This window comes from Muntiacus reevesi, chromosome 15, assembly GCF_963930625.1.
Source record: "Muntiacus reevesi chromosome 15, mMunRee1.1, whole genome shotgun sequence".
Classification (NCBI taxonomy): Eukaryota; Metazoa; Chordata; class Mammalia; order Artiodactyla; family Cervidae; genus Muntiacus; species Muntiacus reevesi.
Genome location: NC_089263.1, coordinates 11,503,605 through 11,521,087, shown reverse-complemented (window position 1 = coordinate 11,521,087; position 17,483 = coordinate 11,503,605). Strand labels below are relative to the sequence as shown.

The window sequence follows — 17,483 nt, the reverse complement described above, 5'->3', positions numbered from 1 at the left end:
AGCTAAACATGCCTTTAGACCATATGGATCTTTATTGTTAGAATCACTCACAGTCTTAAGTTCTTCATAGGTTGGCTCACTTCATAGGTGAACAGACTCACTCAGTCTGCTCCAAACCAACGTGGAGCAGACTGGACCTAATCCAAAGAGTTCTAAACCAACTTTTCTCAGTGAAAGAAGAGTGAATTGTGGTTGCTGTGAGGTAGCAATAGGATATAATTAATACCTCCAAGATGTTAGCCATTATATCATACAGTGGCAACTTACCCTTTTTATTACTGTTGTTGTTATTATCAATTCACTTGATATGGAGTAAAAAAAAAAAAAAGCCAGCTTCACTTGATCATGGATCAGAAGAAGTACGCATATTGCCAGTACTAGGAACATTTAAGAAATCAGTAACAATCTGTACCCAGCATTTTCCAGTCAGCCTTGTTTATAAATGAGTATTTCATTTTAGTTGCTCAGGGAACAGAGTATTCACGCCTGCAAATAAAAAAGAACTACATTTTAAAATAATTAGTTATTGCATGCCAATGTATGGCAAAAAACATCACAATATGGTAAAGTAATTATCATTCAATTAACATAAATTAATTAATTAAAAAACTGCATTTACTCTGCATAGCTGGGGATCTTCTCAAAGAACAATGGTCGTTTCAAAATGGAACTTTCCAACCTTTTTACTTTTTTTTAAATGATAGTTTGTGTTTTTTGTTGTTGTAATTGTTCCTTAGAAACAATACCAAATAACCATGATAACTGTTGCTTCAAGTTTGTTTTACCTAAAATTCAGGGACTCTGATAAAACAGAAGTCCATGGGGGCAGATCTTGGCAGTGGTCCCTATGGAGATGAAGGTTACCGTTTGCAGAATGCAGGGACCTGTTGTCCTAGAGGAGAAATGAATGCATTTGCCAGCTCTGCAATCAGTGGGTTTGCCAATTTTAAAGCTTTATCTTTGCAGGTAGCAATTAGAAAAAGAAAATACTGATCACTCATGCTGCTCTGATCAAAGTTAGGAGGATGTTCCTCACTAGTGGTTACTGATGTTTTGATAATGTGGCCATAAAAAGAAACTTTGGAGAAATTGAATTCTCATTACTTTCCTGGTGTTTCAGAACATTGGGGTAATGTGTGTGTGTGTATATATATATATATATATATATATATATATATATATATAGAGAGAGAGAGAGAGAGAGAGAGAGAGATACAATGTTAGTTGCTCAGTCCTGTCTGACTTTTGCAACCCCATAGACTGTAGCCCACCAGTCTTCTCTGTCTGTGAGATTTACCAGGCAACAATACTGGAGTGAGTTGCATTTCCTCCTCCACGGGATCTTCCCAACCCAGGGATCAAACCCAGGTCTCCTGCATTACAATGCCTACATTGCAGATTCTTTACCATCTGAGCCACTAGGGAAGCTCTTATATATAATGTATCATATATATATATATATATATATATATATAAATAATATGTATACCATATATATAAGCATAAGTGTGTGTGCACTAAATCGCTTCAGTTGTGTCTGACTCTTTGCAACCCTGTGGACTGTAGCCTGCCAGGCTCCTCTGCCCATGAAATTCTCCAAGTAAGAATACTGGAGTGGGTGGCCATCCCCTCCTTTAGGGGACTTTCTTGATTCATGGATCAAACCTGCATTTTCTGCACTGCAGGCAGATTCTTTACCGCTGAGCCACCCAGGAAGCCCCATATATATATACATGATAAATTATTTATATATCATATATATACATATATGTACATTCACTGAGGTGGATTTCTTTGCTATTATTAATTTAATTTTTATATAAAGATAAAAATTAGTGCAACCTCCCAAATCTTACAAGATATTAATAACCTAAATCTACAAGTTACCAGTGTTAAGATATTTACAAAAGATAAAGACTTCAGTGTTCTAAAGTATAAAAAAAATTTATAATTTTTTCAAACTAACTCAAATCTTTGATAAATATACTGTTTTATTGTGTGATTGAACCTACTCAGTATTAATTTAAATTTATATATAACTTGGCATTTTATATGTGTGTCTGACATTTGTATATAAGTGAGAAGATCTTTTATTTTAAAGAATCAGAAGTAATCTAACTTCCCTTGTAGCCCATCCCTCTAAAATTGGTGAAAGATATTTTAATGTTCTCTGTAGCCAATATGAGATATGGACAACCATGTGCAGTTATTCTAATACAAGAGCCTGTCAGATATTTTTATTAAAGCATTTGTCTCACAAACACCTTGCCCCAATGTAACCTAAAATTTTTAAGTAATAGGTTATCTAGTCTGATGTCAGTACTTCTGTAGTAAACAAGGCCATAGCCTTGATTCACAAAACAGATGATAAATTATACTTTGAAACTCAAGGTGAGTATAGCTGTTTGTAATGCTTAATAAGACCAACATACTTCACTCAAAACTCAGCTGTTTTGAGAAGAAATTAATAAAAACCAAGCAAAAAACAATGCAGAGTTTCTTTCATAGACTATAAAAACATAATCAAGTAGTTAATAGGTAAATAGAAAAATAGGGGACTGAAATATTTTCTGGCCAGAATTGTATTTCAGGGACTTTTCTGGTGATCCAGTAGTTAAGACTTCACCATAGCTGGTAAAATTCTTCATTCATTCTTTAAATACATAATCCTTTCCCAAGAGACTGCAACTCATGCTTTGGATAAATCAGTGTTCAGTTAAACGATTCATTCATTGAAGATGAAGATCAGTCCCTGTTTGATTTGTCCTTTATTTTTATGGTATCTGCCTTTCACTTTAATTCCTGTATATTGTGGAAAAGATTGAGAGTGGGAGGAGAAGGAGACAACAAAGGATGACTTGGTTGGATGGCATCACCGACTCAATGGACGTGAGTTTGAGCAAACTCCAGGAGACAGTGCAGGACCGGGAAGCCTGGCGTGCTGCAGTCTATGGGGTTGTAAAGAGTCAGACATGACTTAGTGAATGAACAACAGCAACATACTATGGTATAGAAGATGTATAAAAACAGGTGTGCAAATCTTGGTTCTACCATGTTCTAGCCATGGGTACACTTAAGCCTTTAGCTTCTCATGGGTGTTTTAACAGTTAAGTTGGTGGTGGTGGTGGTAAAGAACCCGCCTGCCAATGCAGGAGACATAAGAGATGCAGGTTTGATCCCTATGTTGGGAAGACCCCGTCGAGGAGGAACTGGCAACCCATGTCAGTATTCTTGCCTGGAGAATCCCATGGATAGAGGAGCCTGGCAGGTTACGGTCCATAGCAAAAGAGTTGGACTCAACTGAAGTGACTTAACACACAAGATACAACCTAAATGCACTTACCAAGCACATTATTACATGCTCATTAAATGCTATTCCCATTTTTGTTAAATTTATTTTTCTAGAGTGTAGTTGACATGGGGAATTTCACAGGTTATTCTCTTCTTGAAATTTTGTTCATAATTTTGCTGAGTTATAAATAATGTTGGAAATAACAACATTGCTAATCACTGGTTAATCATTGCTAATCACAATAGCTTTTCAGCACTTTTGGAAATCTATAGTTACCATTCTATGATTTTTTTCTTTGTTTGTTTTATTGACTGATAAGAATAAAGAAAAAATATGCTTCATAGTGGAAAATTCTCATGCTGAAACCAGTTTAGTGCTTCTATTCACACTTGGTAATATGGATAATAGTTTTATTGATACAAAATATTTTTGTGGGCTCATCAATTTTTGTTGTACATAAAAGTGCTGTTTTGAGAAACTGTTGACCAAAATACTGCAGTTAGATGCCATATTGTAGCATAGAAATATTCCAGCCGTATGCTATAATACTGACTTTTGAGTAGTTTTTATAAATTATAACAGTATGTTTTTTGTTGTTTTGGGGGTTTATTTTTTTGAAACATAAGACTGTTTGTTTCAGAAGAGAAATAGTCTTACAGTTATTGTTCACTGGGACTTTTAAATCACAAGTCTGTTTTCTAGTTTGTTTTCATTGTCTGCTGTTTAAAGTTGTGTTCATAACAATAACTCCCCTCTTAAAGATGCTCCATTTTCAAGGGACGAACTGTAATTTCTATTTCTAGGAAGCTCAGCAATAGTCATTTAATGCTCTTAATTCATGAGAACCTCATGACTAGCTGAGCCCAAATTAAGACCAACTTTTAAAAAACATCAAAAATGATACAAATCTTCCTTGGCAGACCATCTGCTTTAACAGTCTGCCAAGGAACATGAACTCTAGTCGATGTATCTAGCTCCGATAGATGCAAGTCTATCGGAGATATAGCCATGTGTAACTTACTGGCACCTTGAAAGTGAATGAGTTCAGTTCATTTGTGGTGCTCTATGAATTAAGAGCTTGTTCTACTGGTTGTGTTCCTAGTAAGATCTTTATTTATTCAGCCAATGTACCGCCTCTGTGTGTGAGCCTGTGCTGGGCCCTGCTGACACGGTGGGGAGGGTGTGGAGAAATTAACCACCGCCTTCACAGGGAGTGACTACTAACCCGCAGTGGTATCTAATGACCCTTCTACTGTCGAGGTCAAGAATAGGCTGTCTGGGTTCATTAAAAGGACACCTGTCTGGTGTTCCTGCAGGTTGTAGCTGAGACATCAGGGATGAGGAGCAGTTAACACAGTAAAGATGAAGGAAAAGCATTTTCAAGTGAGGGAATAGCACATTCCAAGCCTGCAGGGCTTTTCTAAGACATGCAAGAAGCAAGTGAGACTGGAGAACAGAGGACGGTGACCCTGAGGGGCGGCAAGGCTAATGTATTAGGTGGGACTGGATTGTATAGGAACTTGGGGTCCAGGGGAAGAAATTAGAGATCTTTCTAAGTAGGGGAGTGATACGATCTCATACGAACTTCAATACTAGAATACTAGTTTATTCTGGTGGCTGTGTAGAGCAAGCATTTTGGAGGTGCAAGAGTGAATCATGGGGAGATGTTAGGCAAATTCGGATGATGCTGTCTTAGGGAGCTTGAGTGAGAATACTGGAGTGGGTTGCCACTACCTCCTCCAGTGGATCTTCCCGACCCGTGGATCAAAGCCCAGTCTCCCGCATTTCAGCAGATTCTCTACAGTCTGAGCCACTAGGAAAGCCCCTCACAGGGAACAGAGTTAGAAGAAGGAACAATTCTCATGTCACCAGTTCTTGCTCTGTTTGTGCTGGACAGTTACAGCATCAGAAACGTAGTTAAGCAACATCTCAGCAAAATTGTCCTCTCTTTGTGGACTTCATAGTCCCAAGCGAGACCTGTCTGTCCCCACTTCCAGCTGGAGGTCTACCACTGTGAAGTGATCAGGCCCTCGTCTGCAGGACTCCACCGAGGCCATCAGCTGGATCAGAGATGCTTGCAACCCACTCGGGAAAGTAGGACATACATGAAAGTTAGGTCCAGAATGAAGAGAGATCAGGATTTTCTCTTCTGTTAAGATCCCTCTCAGAGCCCAGCACAGTATTTTCCACGTTTTAGGAAACCATAAGTTACTTGTTGAAGGAAGGAGCAGGCACGTCATAGCATGTGGCATTATAACACCTAAACTAAATGATCATAGGAGGTTGAGAGGGGAGCTCCCTGGAGTTTAAGGTGACAAAGAAAGTCCCTTAAAGATGCTACATCTTGATCTAGGTCTTGGAGATTAGCTGGTCTTTGATTTTTTTTGGAGAGAAGTGGCGCTTGGGAGAGCATTGCAGGGAGAAGCCATTCCACACGCAGAATAAGAGGCAGGGCTGAGCCCCGTACCTCTGTGCTGCTCAGGGATGGAGCACAGATGTTCCAACCTTGATAAAGGGTGTAGGATCGGGGTCAGATCAGGATGGATGGTGTGGGTACGTTGTGAGAGAACATAGGTTTTCAGGATGAGCGCTGGAATTGGCTCAAATACATGATAGTAAGGGTTATCAACAAATGATTAGAGACAATAATGGAACTGAAGGGAGAGATTTTTGGAAATGATTTCTGGGTTGGCTGTTGCCCTTATCCACACTCCCAGCCTGGGCTGTGATGTACCACAGTTAGCTTCAGAAATTAGCTTCTTCTAGAAATTCTTTCTTCTAGCCCTGCCCCTTGTATTGACTGACAGTCTGTGGTGGTTCCTGGCTGCCGGATAAATAAAAAGAAATAAAATTTTTAAAAAAGTGCATTGTTCATGGCCTTCCAGGCTTTCAGCCAATCTCTTCCTTTATCCACCAGTATCTTACATTTCCTGATCACCACTATTTAGCTGTGTGTGTGTGTGTATCCCTGTCTGTATTTGTGTATGTACGCTAAGTCGCTTCAGTCATGTCTGACTCTTTGCAACCCCATGGACCTCTGTCCATGGGATTCTTCAGCCAAGAATACTGGAGTGAGTTGCCATGCCCTCCTCCAGGGGATCTTCCTGGCCCAGGGATCGAACCCAGGTCTCTTAACATCTCCTGCATTGGCAGGTGGGTTCTGTATCTATCCCTATGTATGTATGTATGTATCCCTCTATCTGTGTATATCTGTCTGTCTATCACTGTATCTATCTTTCTCTGTATCTGTCTCTATCTGCTTAAGGAATATAATGCTTCGATCTCTCCCTGTCTCCTCAGCAAGGACCTACCTATTTCTGCTGGCCAAGTCAGCCACCTCCTAAGCCTTGCTTAGAATTCACCTCCCCTGTGAAATCTTTCTGGACTTCAGCCAGATAAATTAAATGTCTGTGAACTTTAGTTTCCTCATCTGCAAAAATGACACAAACACTCTTTACCTCATAGAATGGGCGTGAGGATTAAAGGAGAACTGCATGAAGCATGGCTTCTTACCCAGAGTTGGGAGAGCCTGGCTCCCTCCAGCCAACACCCATCCCGGGGCGCCGAAGTCCCCAGCTGCCCCCTCCCACTGGGCCAGGACACTCCTCACAGGGGAGGGGGGACACGCATACCTTGGTTGTGCCTGCACTGGGTCCTTTAAATGAAATTCAGGCTGAATATAGAACAGAGATATACAAATGTGCAATAGAAGGGAGATAAGGACAACATGCAATCAGATCACAGAGGAGAATGGCTCAGTCCGCTGGCAGAGGGTGTGAGGGAAGTTTTCACTGAAAAGGTGACATTTGCTGAAAAGGTTGATTATTCTGAGAGCTCCTTGAAGGTAATGACTTGGTGGTCCGTGTACATCAGGGCCTGGTTCATTGCCAAGAGCAGAATGGGAGTTTAATAAATATTTGTCGGATGAATGATATGACCTCTCAAATACTTTCATTGCTTGTCAGTCAACTTCTGTAACTGATATAAAGGTAAAATTATTTAAACGCAAAACCTCCACTTGCTGTTGGAGGAATACAAATGGATTTTAATTTGCCTTTTGAAAATAGCAAAGGCTATTGAAAGCAAGACGCTGAAACACTACCATGAGTCTGAATCACCAGGGGTGTAGCCGTGTCAAGGTGACAGGGCATATAGATGCAGGAGAGGTCATCTGGATGTTTGACCTGTAAAAACAGGGGGACCAAAGAAGAAGAGGGTGGACTCAAGTGTACCTGTGTCCTTTAACCTGGTACTGTTTGCTTGGTTCTCTTGGGAAACATTTGGATAGTTCATTTGTGATGGGAGATCATTTTATGATGATCAGATAAAAATACTGTTTAAATTTTACTGAAAGCCCCCATCTGTGTGGAATCTTCTTTTTAAATTTTATCTACTCACCTGTGTATTTTTAATTTTTTTGGCCATATCCTGGTACATGGGATCTTAGTTCCCTGACTGGGGATTGAACCCACACCCTGTCCATTGGAAGGCAGAGTCTTAACCACTGGGCCACTAGGGAAGGTCTATCTGGAATCTTTGAAGGGCAAGAAATCATTCCTAAAGTGTGCATGTATTACTCTATAGATGTTTTAATGTCTTTGCTTCTTCCTCCTCGTCTCTACCTGTTTCTCCTGGAATATTAATAAATGCAGCATTTTAATGAGCTTTGACGGGATTATCTTCAGAGAGTCAGTGCAGTGGGGTCCTCGGAGACACACAACTGAAGCTCCCAGTTTCTGGAAGGAAGTCTGTTCCTCATTACCTGGGACAGCAGAGTGTGTGCTCGAGTGTGGGGTGGGCAGGGCTCAGCCCACCGGTGCAGGCCGGGCCCCTGATGCCCTGCTGGGGGGGAACCCCAGGGCTTTCAGTACAAGTGTCAGACGGTCTTCCCCAAGTCAGCGCTGACAGAATGTCATGTCAGTGTCTCCGGAGGAGAGCCCTGACACCTCCCAACAGTCCGATGAACAGTGAAGTAGCTGTTTCAGTTTGGGTTGAGGAGCTCAGCATAGTCTACCAGAGTGTTAAGCCAAGAGCATGTGTGTCCTTTCAAGTTCACAGTTATTCAGGAGATGCCGTGACCTTCCCACCATCGAGTACCTCCCACCAAACGCCCACCCTGTACCCTGTGAGAGACAGCCCCAGAGTAAGACCTGACTTTCTAAGAAAATTGGAGAATAGTTAATTTACCGTGTTGTTTTTCATGTGCACGGCAAAATGATTCAGTTAAACACAAGCACGCACACACACACACACACACACACACATATTCCTTTTCAGATTCTTTTCCATTAGAGATTATGGCAAAGTATTAAGTATAGTTCCTATGCCTTACAGCAGGTCCTTGTTGGTTATCTGATTCATTAGTATGAATAGGCTTCCCAGATGACTCGGTGGCAGACAATCCACATGCAATACAGGAGGCACAGGTTCAATCCCTTGGTCAGGAATATCTCCTGGAGGAGGAAATGGCAGTCCTGTCTAGTATTCTTGCTGGGAAAATCCCATGGAAAGAGGAGCCTGGCGGGCTACAGTCCATGGGGTCACAGGGAGTCTGATGTGACTGAGCACGCACCATATGTACCTACAAACTATGTATCTGTTAATCCCAAATTCCTAATTTATCTCCCCACTTCCATCCCCTTTAGTAACCATAAATTTGCTTTCTGTGTCCATGAGTCTATTTCTGTTTGGCAAGTAAGTTCATTTGTATCTTTTTTTTCTTTTTTTTAAGCAACTTTACAACAGATACCAAAGGAACTTCTCTAGGTAGAAAAGGCCACAATGATAAATGGGAAAATTATGAAATGTATCATTTTTTCAGATTCCACATATAAGTGATCATATGGTATTTGTCCTCCTCTATATGACTCTGCTTAATATGATAATCCTTAGGGCCATCATGTTGCTTCAAATGGCATTATCTCAGTTTTTCATGTCTGAGTAAAAATCTTCTTAAAGAAGCAAGACTTTTTAAAAATGAAGATAGATTTGTGTGTGTTTGATTTGGGCTGCTCAACATCTGAAACCCTTTGTAGGATTGGGGTGCTTCTCTCGTATGTTTTGGAGAAGGGGTTCTGATTTGCTTTCATTCAGTGGGAAGCCAGTATGCTCTCCCTTCTGAACCCTGGAATTTAGGAGGTGGGGATTTGCTAGGCAGGGCAGTGCCTTTATATCTCCATCAAGTGAGGCAAAGGAGCAGGCTTGGAGAATACATATTAGAAGCAGCTGCACTTAGGCGGGCTTCCCTGGTGGCTCAGCAGTAAAGAATCCACTTGCAATGCAGGAGATGTGAATTTAATCCCTGAGTCATGGCGATTCCCTGGAGAAGGAAATGGTTGCCCATTCTAGTATTCTTGCCTGGAGAATCCCATGGACATAGGAGCCTGGTGGGCTATAGTCCATGGAGCCGCAAAGAGTCGGACATGACTAAGCTACTAAACATTAACATTTAGGGCCTGGATCAGAAATCTCTGTGAGGCCAGTTTTCCTGGGAAGAGAGGTTGACTGAGATTCTGTGCCTGAGTACTCCTCAGCCTTTGGTTTCCAGTAACTTCAGACCCGAATTTCCAGTCTGTGCACCAATCCTGAGTTGTTGTTTAGTCGCTAGTCTTGTCCGGCTCATTGAGACCCCATGAAGAGCACACATCAGGCTGCTCTGTCCTCCGCTCTCTCTCAGAGTTTGCTGAAACTCATCTCCATTGAGTTGATGATGCCATCCAGCCACCTCATCCTCCGCTGTCTCCTTCTCCTTCTGCCCTCAACCTTTCCCAGCATCTCGGTCTTTTCCCAGTGAGTCAGCTCTTCTCATCAGATGGCCAAAGTATTAGAGCTTCAACCTCAGCGTAAAGCCCTTCCAGTGAATATTCGGGGTTGATTTCCTTTAGGATTGACTGATCCTGAGAGCTGTTTGCTATTATTTTGACAAATTCCTTTTCTATTAAGTTTGGACAGGGATCCTTTCCACTGCTTGTAACTGACAACCCCGACACATTCATCTGTGTCCATGGCTCAATCCCTGTCCACTGGCCACTGAGAGAATAGTCTTGGCTTAAAAGCTCTGGCCAGTCATATAAGTGTCCAGGCCACTAGTCAGCTGAATGGAATCTCCTGTTAATGCTGACTCTTAGCCAGGCAGCTGCTCGTCTTGTCTTCTGGTTTTGAAATATGTTCATGCGAGTTCCTGCACACGTGTCTCTCTAAGGCGCGCAGCACCTCGGAGCCCTTGGTTATTAAGAGCATTGGATGTAGGTTCAGTGACCTGAATGATAAGCCAGTAGGTCACGTGGCCTGAGTAGTGTCTGTGTTAGGCCTTGGTCTGGATTCCTTGGCCATTTGTTGGAGGTACATCTGTCTTTATGCCCCCAATTTATTCAGTATACACTGCTTTAGAGAGTGCCTGTGTGTGCAGAGTCCGGCCGTGTGTTCACGTCCTATGGATGTCAGAGACCCTGATGGTTCTCTAGATCCTTCTGTCAAGCTGAACAAAAGGGGAGACTTCTTACATGGTAACTTTCTGGGTTCCCCTTTGGATTCTGGTTTTTCTAATGTTTTGTTTTGTTTTTTCTTTTGGAAGCGGTATGAGGTAGGATAGAAAAAGAAGTGATTTGGGAGAAGTAAAGGTTAAGCCTCGTTATTTTTTAAGATAAAAAGCGTTGAATTTAACTTGTGAAATTAGACTTCTCCATGTCTCTGAGCACCAAAAGTGTCCCATGTGTGTTCTCGTCATTTACTGAATATCTAAGATCAGATGTGTGTGTGGTCACTCAATTCCAGAGCAGAGTTTTAACTGCTAAATAGCCATCGTGGTGGTGTTTTAGTTGCTAAGTTATGTCTGACTGTTGCTACCCCATGGACTGTAGCCCACCAGGCTCCTCTATGCATGGGATGCTCCAGGCAAGAATACTGGGGTGGGCTGCCATTTCCTCCTCCAGGGGATCTCCCCGACCCAGAGATTGGGAGATTGTTTATCATTGAGCCACCAAAATAGCCGTGATTACAGTTTTTCTCATTTCTCTCATCACCCTGGAAGCATGTCAGTTATCATAGACTTGCGGTTGTAGACGAGTAATTTTATTCCCTCAGAGAATTTAGAAAGGAAACAGAGATGCGCTTCTGTTTTCAAACAAAACACAAACTTGGGCCCTGTCACGCGCCACGTCGGCACCTGCTCTTGGGAATCCTGTGTTGCTGTTGCTCTCAAGGGGGTTACATGTCAGTCCCAGCCCTGTAAGTTCCCTGACACTTGGCTTTCCCACATGGAGTTTACAGCGCTTGCTAAAAAGAGAGGCTCACCTTTGATCTTTCAGCAAGCACAGGTTGTTTGTTTTTTTTTAATTGGAGTATAGTTGATTTACAATGCCATATTAATTTCTGCTGCACAGCCAAGTGATGGTTATATATATAGTCATCTTTTTCATACTGTTTCATACTCTTCTTTTTCATATTCTTTCTCATTATGGTTTATCACAGGATATTGAATATAGTTCTCTGTGCTCTACACGGGTACCTTGTTTATCCATCCTCTGTATAATACTTTGCATCTGCTACCCCTAGACTCCCACTTCATCCTTCTCTCATCTTCCCCCTTGGCAAACACACGTCTGTTCTTTATTAGCACAATTGAATTACTACTATAATATGTGGATCTTAAGAAGTGGTACAAATGAACTTATTTACAAAACAGAAACAGACTCACAGACTTAGAAAACAAAGTTAGAGTTGCCAAAGGGATTGAAGTGAGGGGAGGGATAAATTAGGTGTTTCAGATTAACATATATACACTGTTACATATAAAATAATCAAGAAGGACCTGCTGTGTAGCACAGGGAACTCAATATTCTGTAATAACCTAAATGGGAAAAGAATCTATAAAAGAGTAGATATATGTATAGCTGAATCACAGTGATATATGGAAACTAATACAACATTATAAATCAACTCCAACATAAAATTTTTTTTAATAATATTTTTGTTCAGTCACTCAGTCATGTCTGACTCTTTGTAACCCTATGGAGTGCAGCGTGCCAGGCTTCCCTGTCCTTCACCGTCTCCCAGAGCTTGCTCAAACTCGTGTCTGCTGGGTCGATGATGCCATCCAGCCATCTCATCCTCTGTCGTCCCCTTCTCCTCCTGCCTTCAGTCTTTCCCAGCATCAGGGTCTTTTCCAGTGAACCACTGTTTACCTCACATGGCCAAAGTATTGTAGCTTTACTTCAGCATCAGTCCTTCCAACGAATATTCAGGGTTGGTTCCCTTTAGGATTGAATAATAATTTAAAAAAAACCTGCATGATTTTTGTTCATTTTTGCCTCTGTCACTTTTGAGACTCATCTGCTTCTGACCGTGGAGATTCCTTTGTCTCTGACCCTTGTCCATTTTCTCTTTGCAGGGAAGAGCGATCCCTTTTGCTTGTTGGAGTTAGGAAATGACCGACTTCAGACACATACCATTTACAAGAACCTCAACCCTGAGTGGAACAAAGTTTTTACATTGTAAGTACTTTAGCCCCTGGAATATCAAAGAGCAGCTTTAACTCAGAGACCAATTATCCCTGATATGTGTAGGGCAGTCTAGGGCTCTTGAGTGGAATTTTCTGTCCATTTTTATGGGCAAAGAAGGAATTTTATTGTTTTTCTCCTTCTGAAAACCTTTTATGCTTTCATTTTATAGAGTATAGTGTTAATAATAGAAGAGACCGTTTGGAACTGCAAGAGAGTGTTATAGGAGGCATTTGTAAAGCAGGTCTCTTAGTGACTCAATTAATCTGTGAGCAGAAGATTATCGAGACTATTTCATTCCTGAGTTAAAGGAAATTACAAATATAGACGTGTCTTAAAATTCAAGGAGCTTATATTATACAACAGTATTTTAAAATCAGAGTGCTTGCATTCTGCCAAAGCCTTTTGGAACATACAGATTATGTGTGATTCCTTGAAGACTCCCCAAGGCCCCTTGTATTCCAGCTTATCTGAATGACCTACTCTGTAGTGATGCCTACTTTTTAGACTCGGGTGTTCAGGAAACTGGATATCTTCCTATTTGCTTTAGATTTCAAGGCACCTGGCCATCAAAGGGAGGCTCACCCATTGTTGAATCTGGGTGACATGGTGGCACAGTGCCTCACAACTCTGAGAAACTTTATCTGTGCCTATAACTAAAATAATATAGTTTGTTGTGAATATGAATTGGTAGCTCCCAAGCAGAACGTTTATGGGGACCTATGAGAAGAGGTTGACTGTGCTAACCAGGTTTGCAAGAGTCTCTTGTTTGGTCAACACCTTGCCAATGACCATGGCTCCGTGTTTTCATTATAGCTGACGTCTGGCTCTGGTCAACATTGAAAAATTTATAAATATGTGAATATGCATGACCTTCTAGTATTTTGTGTTTCTACAATAGGATGCTTTCAGGGGATCTTGGGAAATAGTGATTTTGACTACCTTTGTTTTTTTAAAGGGAATTCTTCATTAGTTTAAAGTAAAGAAAATCTTATTTTTGCCCTTCTCATCTGGAAGTCACTTTGTCATCCTTGTTCTGTCCCCTGTTCTCTTTCTTTATCCTGTTTCTTTAACAGTCCTACCCCTGAGTACGCATATACATGGAAATGTCATAGTAAAAAAGTTGACTTTTTTTTTTCCATGGATGTCTGAATCTTCGCTGATGGAAGGTTTGGGAATACAGTCAGTTTGATTTAATTTTTGGAATTTAATTAAATGGTAGTTTTATACTCTGAGGACATACAGACTTAATTAGTGAAAACGTGTTTTCAGCTCTTCATGGAACAGCCTTCACTTGTGTGTTTTTGTGTCTAATTCATGATGTGTTTCTCGTTTCAGTCCCATTAAAGATATCCATGATGTTTTGGAAGTGACGGTGTTTGATGAAGATGGAGATAAACCTCCTGATTTTCTTGGAAAAGTCGCCATTCCCTTGCTGTCTGTAAGTTACCTTCATTAATACACAATATGTGAATCATTTTGCAGTTGACAAGTTTCTGTGATCTGGAATCGCTTTGTCTTTGTCCGTCTGCAGTGGGGGCAAGCCCTCCCCAGCTATGTGCTGTGCTGTGTTCAGTTGCTTTAGCCATGTCCGACTCTGTGCATGCCAGGGACTGTAGCCCGCCAGGCTCCTCTGTCCATGGCATTCTCCAGGCAAGAATACTGGAGTGGGTTGCCATGCCCTCCTTCAGAGGCTCTTTCCAAGCCAGGGATCGAACCTGCGTCTCTTAATTCTCCTGTGTTAGCAGGTGGGTTCTTTACCACCGGCACCACCTGGGAAGCGCCCCCACCCCCCAGGCATAGCAGGAAGCAACTGTTTTATTCCTTCTCCTTCTCCAGTACTTCCAGTAATTTGCAATGGAAAGTCACATAATTTCTCTCTGTATGTGTCAATTGCATATTGATTTAACCAACCAAGATATTTTGACCAGTCTCTCAATTCACCCTGGCTCTTTCCCTCTTGAGATAGAAGTTTCACTTTGGTTTCTGGTAACACACATCTATGACTGATTTTCCACTGGTGAATGAAGAACATACATATTTTTCTTTATTACCTTCTTCCTGCCCATTTCTTCAAAGACTACTTGCTGGTAATTGCACAGTTTTTCTCAGTTCTACTAAAGACCATTTTCTCCAAAGTTGTTTGCCTTTGTATGTGTGTGTGTTGAGTCACTCAGTCGTGTCTGACTCTTTGAGACCCTATGGACTGTAGCCCACCAGGCTCCTCTGTCCGTGGAATTTTCCCAGCAAGAATACTGGAATAGGCTGCTATTTGCTCCTCCAGGGGATCTTCCTGACCCAGGGATTGATCTTGCATCTCCTGCACTTCAGGCAGGCTCTTTACCACGGAGCCACTGGGTAGGGCTTTTTGGCAGTCATATTTGTTTACAGTCTTCAAAAAAAGTTTGTGGAAGAAAGCAGAGAGCCTCTCTTGAAGAAAGAGAACTGTTATGATCGTCCCATTAAAAGGTAGGCTTCCTAGGTGACTCGGCGGTAAAGAATCTGCCTGCAGTGCAGGAGACACAGATTCGATCCCTGGTTGGGAAGATCCCTTGGAGAAGGAAATGGCAACCTACTCCAGTATTCTTGCCTGGAGAATCCCATGGAGAGAGGAGCCTGGTGGGCTACGTACGGTCCCTGGGGTCACAGAGAGTCGGACGCAACTGAGCAACTGAGCATACGTTGAAAGGTAATGCGGGGACCTTCCTGGTGGTTCAGTGGCTAAGACTCTGCACTCGGTGCAGTGTTCCATCCCTGGTCATGGAGCTAGATCCCGCATTCCTCAAGTAAGAGTTCACACGCCACAACTAAAGACCCTGCATGCCGCAGCTTAGACCTGGAGCAGCCAAATAAATAAATCAATGAATATTAGGAAAAGCAAAAGGTTATGTGTCAGAGTGAGCTAAAAGTTAAATGATAAAAATACCCTATAACATTCAGAGGAGAAAGCACCAAGTGATGTCTTTACATGGGCCAATGTGGAAAGCTGGGATCTGAATTCGCCTATTAATTGGGCATTTATATACTCTTCCAGAGGAGGGAATTTCAGTTTTTCATCCAGTCATTCATACAGTGTATAGTAGAATTGTTATGACCTTTATCAGTCAAAAAGGATTTATTTTTTTCTTCCCAAAGATGTATTTCCCCACAGTTCTTGGCGCGTGTTAGAGCAGTCTGTAATTTATCCACAAGATTAGACCAGCTCATGTGGTGTTTACAGAGGGGAGAGCGCTGTCTCAGTATCTCTTTTCGTCTTGATTGCTTGGTTAATTTCTCCCCAAATTCTCATATCCCTGACGTGACTTGAAGACTGTGGCGGAGCAGCTGTTCCCTTGTAGATCTGCCTGCTGCCAAATGTTCTGAGCCGTCAGCCGCAGGCCATGCCAGCTCTCAGAGAGGACATGGTGATTTGGGACTCCCCTCCTTTTTTTTTATTATGACTTTGTCAGTTATTCCTGGAAGACTTTATGTGGTAAGAACATGGGGCACAGTTTTTAAGGAGGTCTAAAAGTACAGGAAAGCAGGGCTCTTCTTTAGAATTTAGTGTCCTTTTTCCCTCTAACATATTTTGGACATTTCTCCTCTTGTTTTAGTAGGTAAACCCTTAGTAGCATATTGGATCCCTTGAAGGGTGAACACTTATGCTCACGCTCAGCTACTCAGAGCTGTCCGACCCTTCACGACTCCATGGACACAGCCCCCCAGGCTCCTCTGTCCTGGAATTATCCAGACAGGAATACTGGAGTGGGTTGCTATTTTCTTCTGCAGGGGATCTTCCTGAACCACGGATCAAACCTGCATCTCCTGGGTCTCCTGCATTGCAGGCAAATTCTTTACCATTGAGCCACCAGGGAAGCCTGTTTGAATACTACTTCGTATCTTTATTAAACTCCCTCTGTTTCATATATTAACATTTCATGTATTCTGTCTTTCTAGAATACCAACAAGTTAACCCAACTTTCTTTCCTCCTTCCCTTGTAATGTATAATCACTGTATGCTGTGGAGTTAGAGCTAAGAAATTACCTCTGACTAAATCAGAGTTTACAGCCAAGACTACTGGAGTGGGCTGCCATTCGACTCACTTCAGATTCTCCAGGGGATCTTCTAGACTCAGGGATCGAACCTGTGTCTCCTGCATTGCAAGCAGACTCTTTACTGCTTGAGCCATTGGGAAAGCCCTTCAGAAATCAGATTCAGGGTTTCTCAACCTTAGCACCTCTGACATTGCTGGGTGTATCATTTTTGGCTGTGGTTCTTTCCTATGTGTTGTAGGAAGTTTAGCAGCATCCCTGATCTCTATTGACTAGATATCAGTAGTACCCATCCACCCATCACTATTGTGATAACCAAAGATGCCTTTGCAGACATTCCCAAATGTTCTGGGGCAGAATCACTACCAGTGGACTGGAGAACCATTGATGCAAATTAATAGAGTTTCCAAACTATAGCCTTCAAAATATAAGATAGAGTGATCTGTGATAGAGTGATTCGTTTGATCTCAATGAATGCAAGTCCCCAGTCCCCTTAAGTTTTTTCAGGTTGTTGATAAGCTACCCCGCAATGTAAGTATTCATTTGTTTGATAAATATCTATCACGTGTTCAGTGTGTGCCAAGAACTGTTGTAGGTTGGAGTATGCTAACAATGACCACAGTGAAACTATCTCCTCTTTTGGAACTCACCTTTGGATTATA

General features: G+C 41.8%; 1 protein-coding gene across 2 annotated transcripts in view; it reads left to right on the top strand.

The window, feature by feature from the left end:
- Positions 1-17,483, top strand: part of MCTP2 (multiple C2 and transmembrane domain containing 2) — a 192,831-nt gene that overhangs the window by 77,308 nt on the left and 98,040 nt on the right. For both annotated transcript variants that reach the window (XM_065906033.1, XM_065906034.1), the window contains 2 exons: positions 12,681-12,783; positions 14,128-14,230. In XM_065906033.1, the coding sequence (XP_065762105.1) occupies positions 12,681-12,783; positions 14,128-14,230 (206 nt within the window). The remainder of the gene's footprint in view (positions 1-12,680; positions 12,784-14,127; positions 14,231-17,483) is intronic.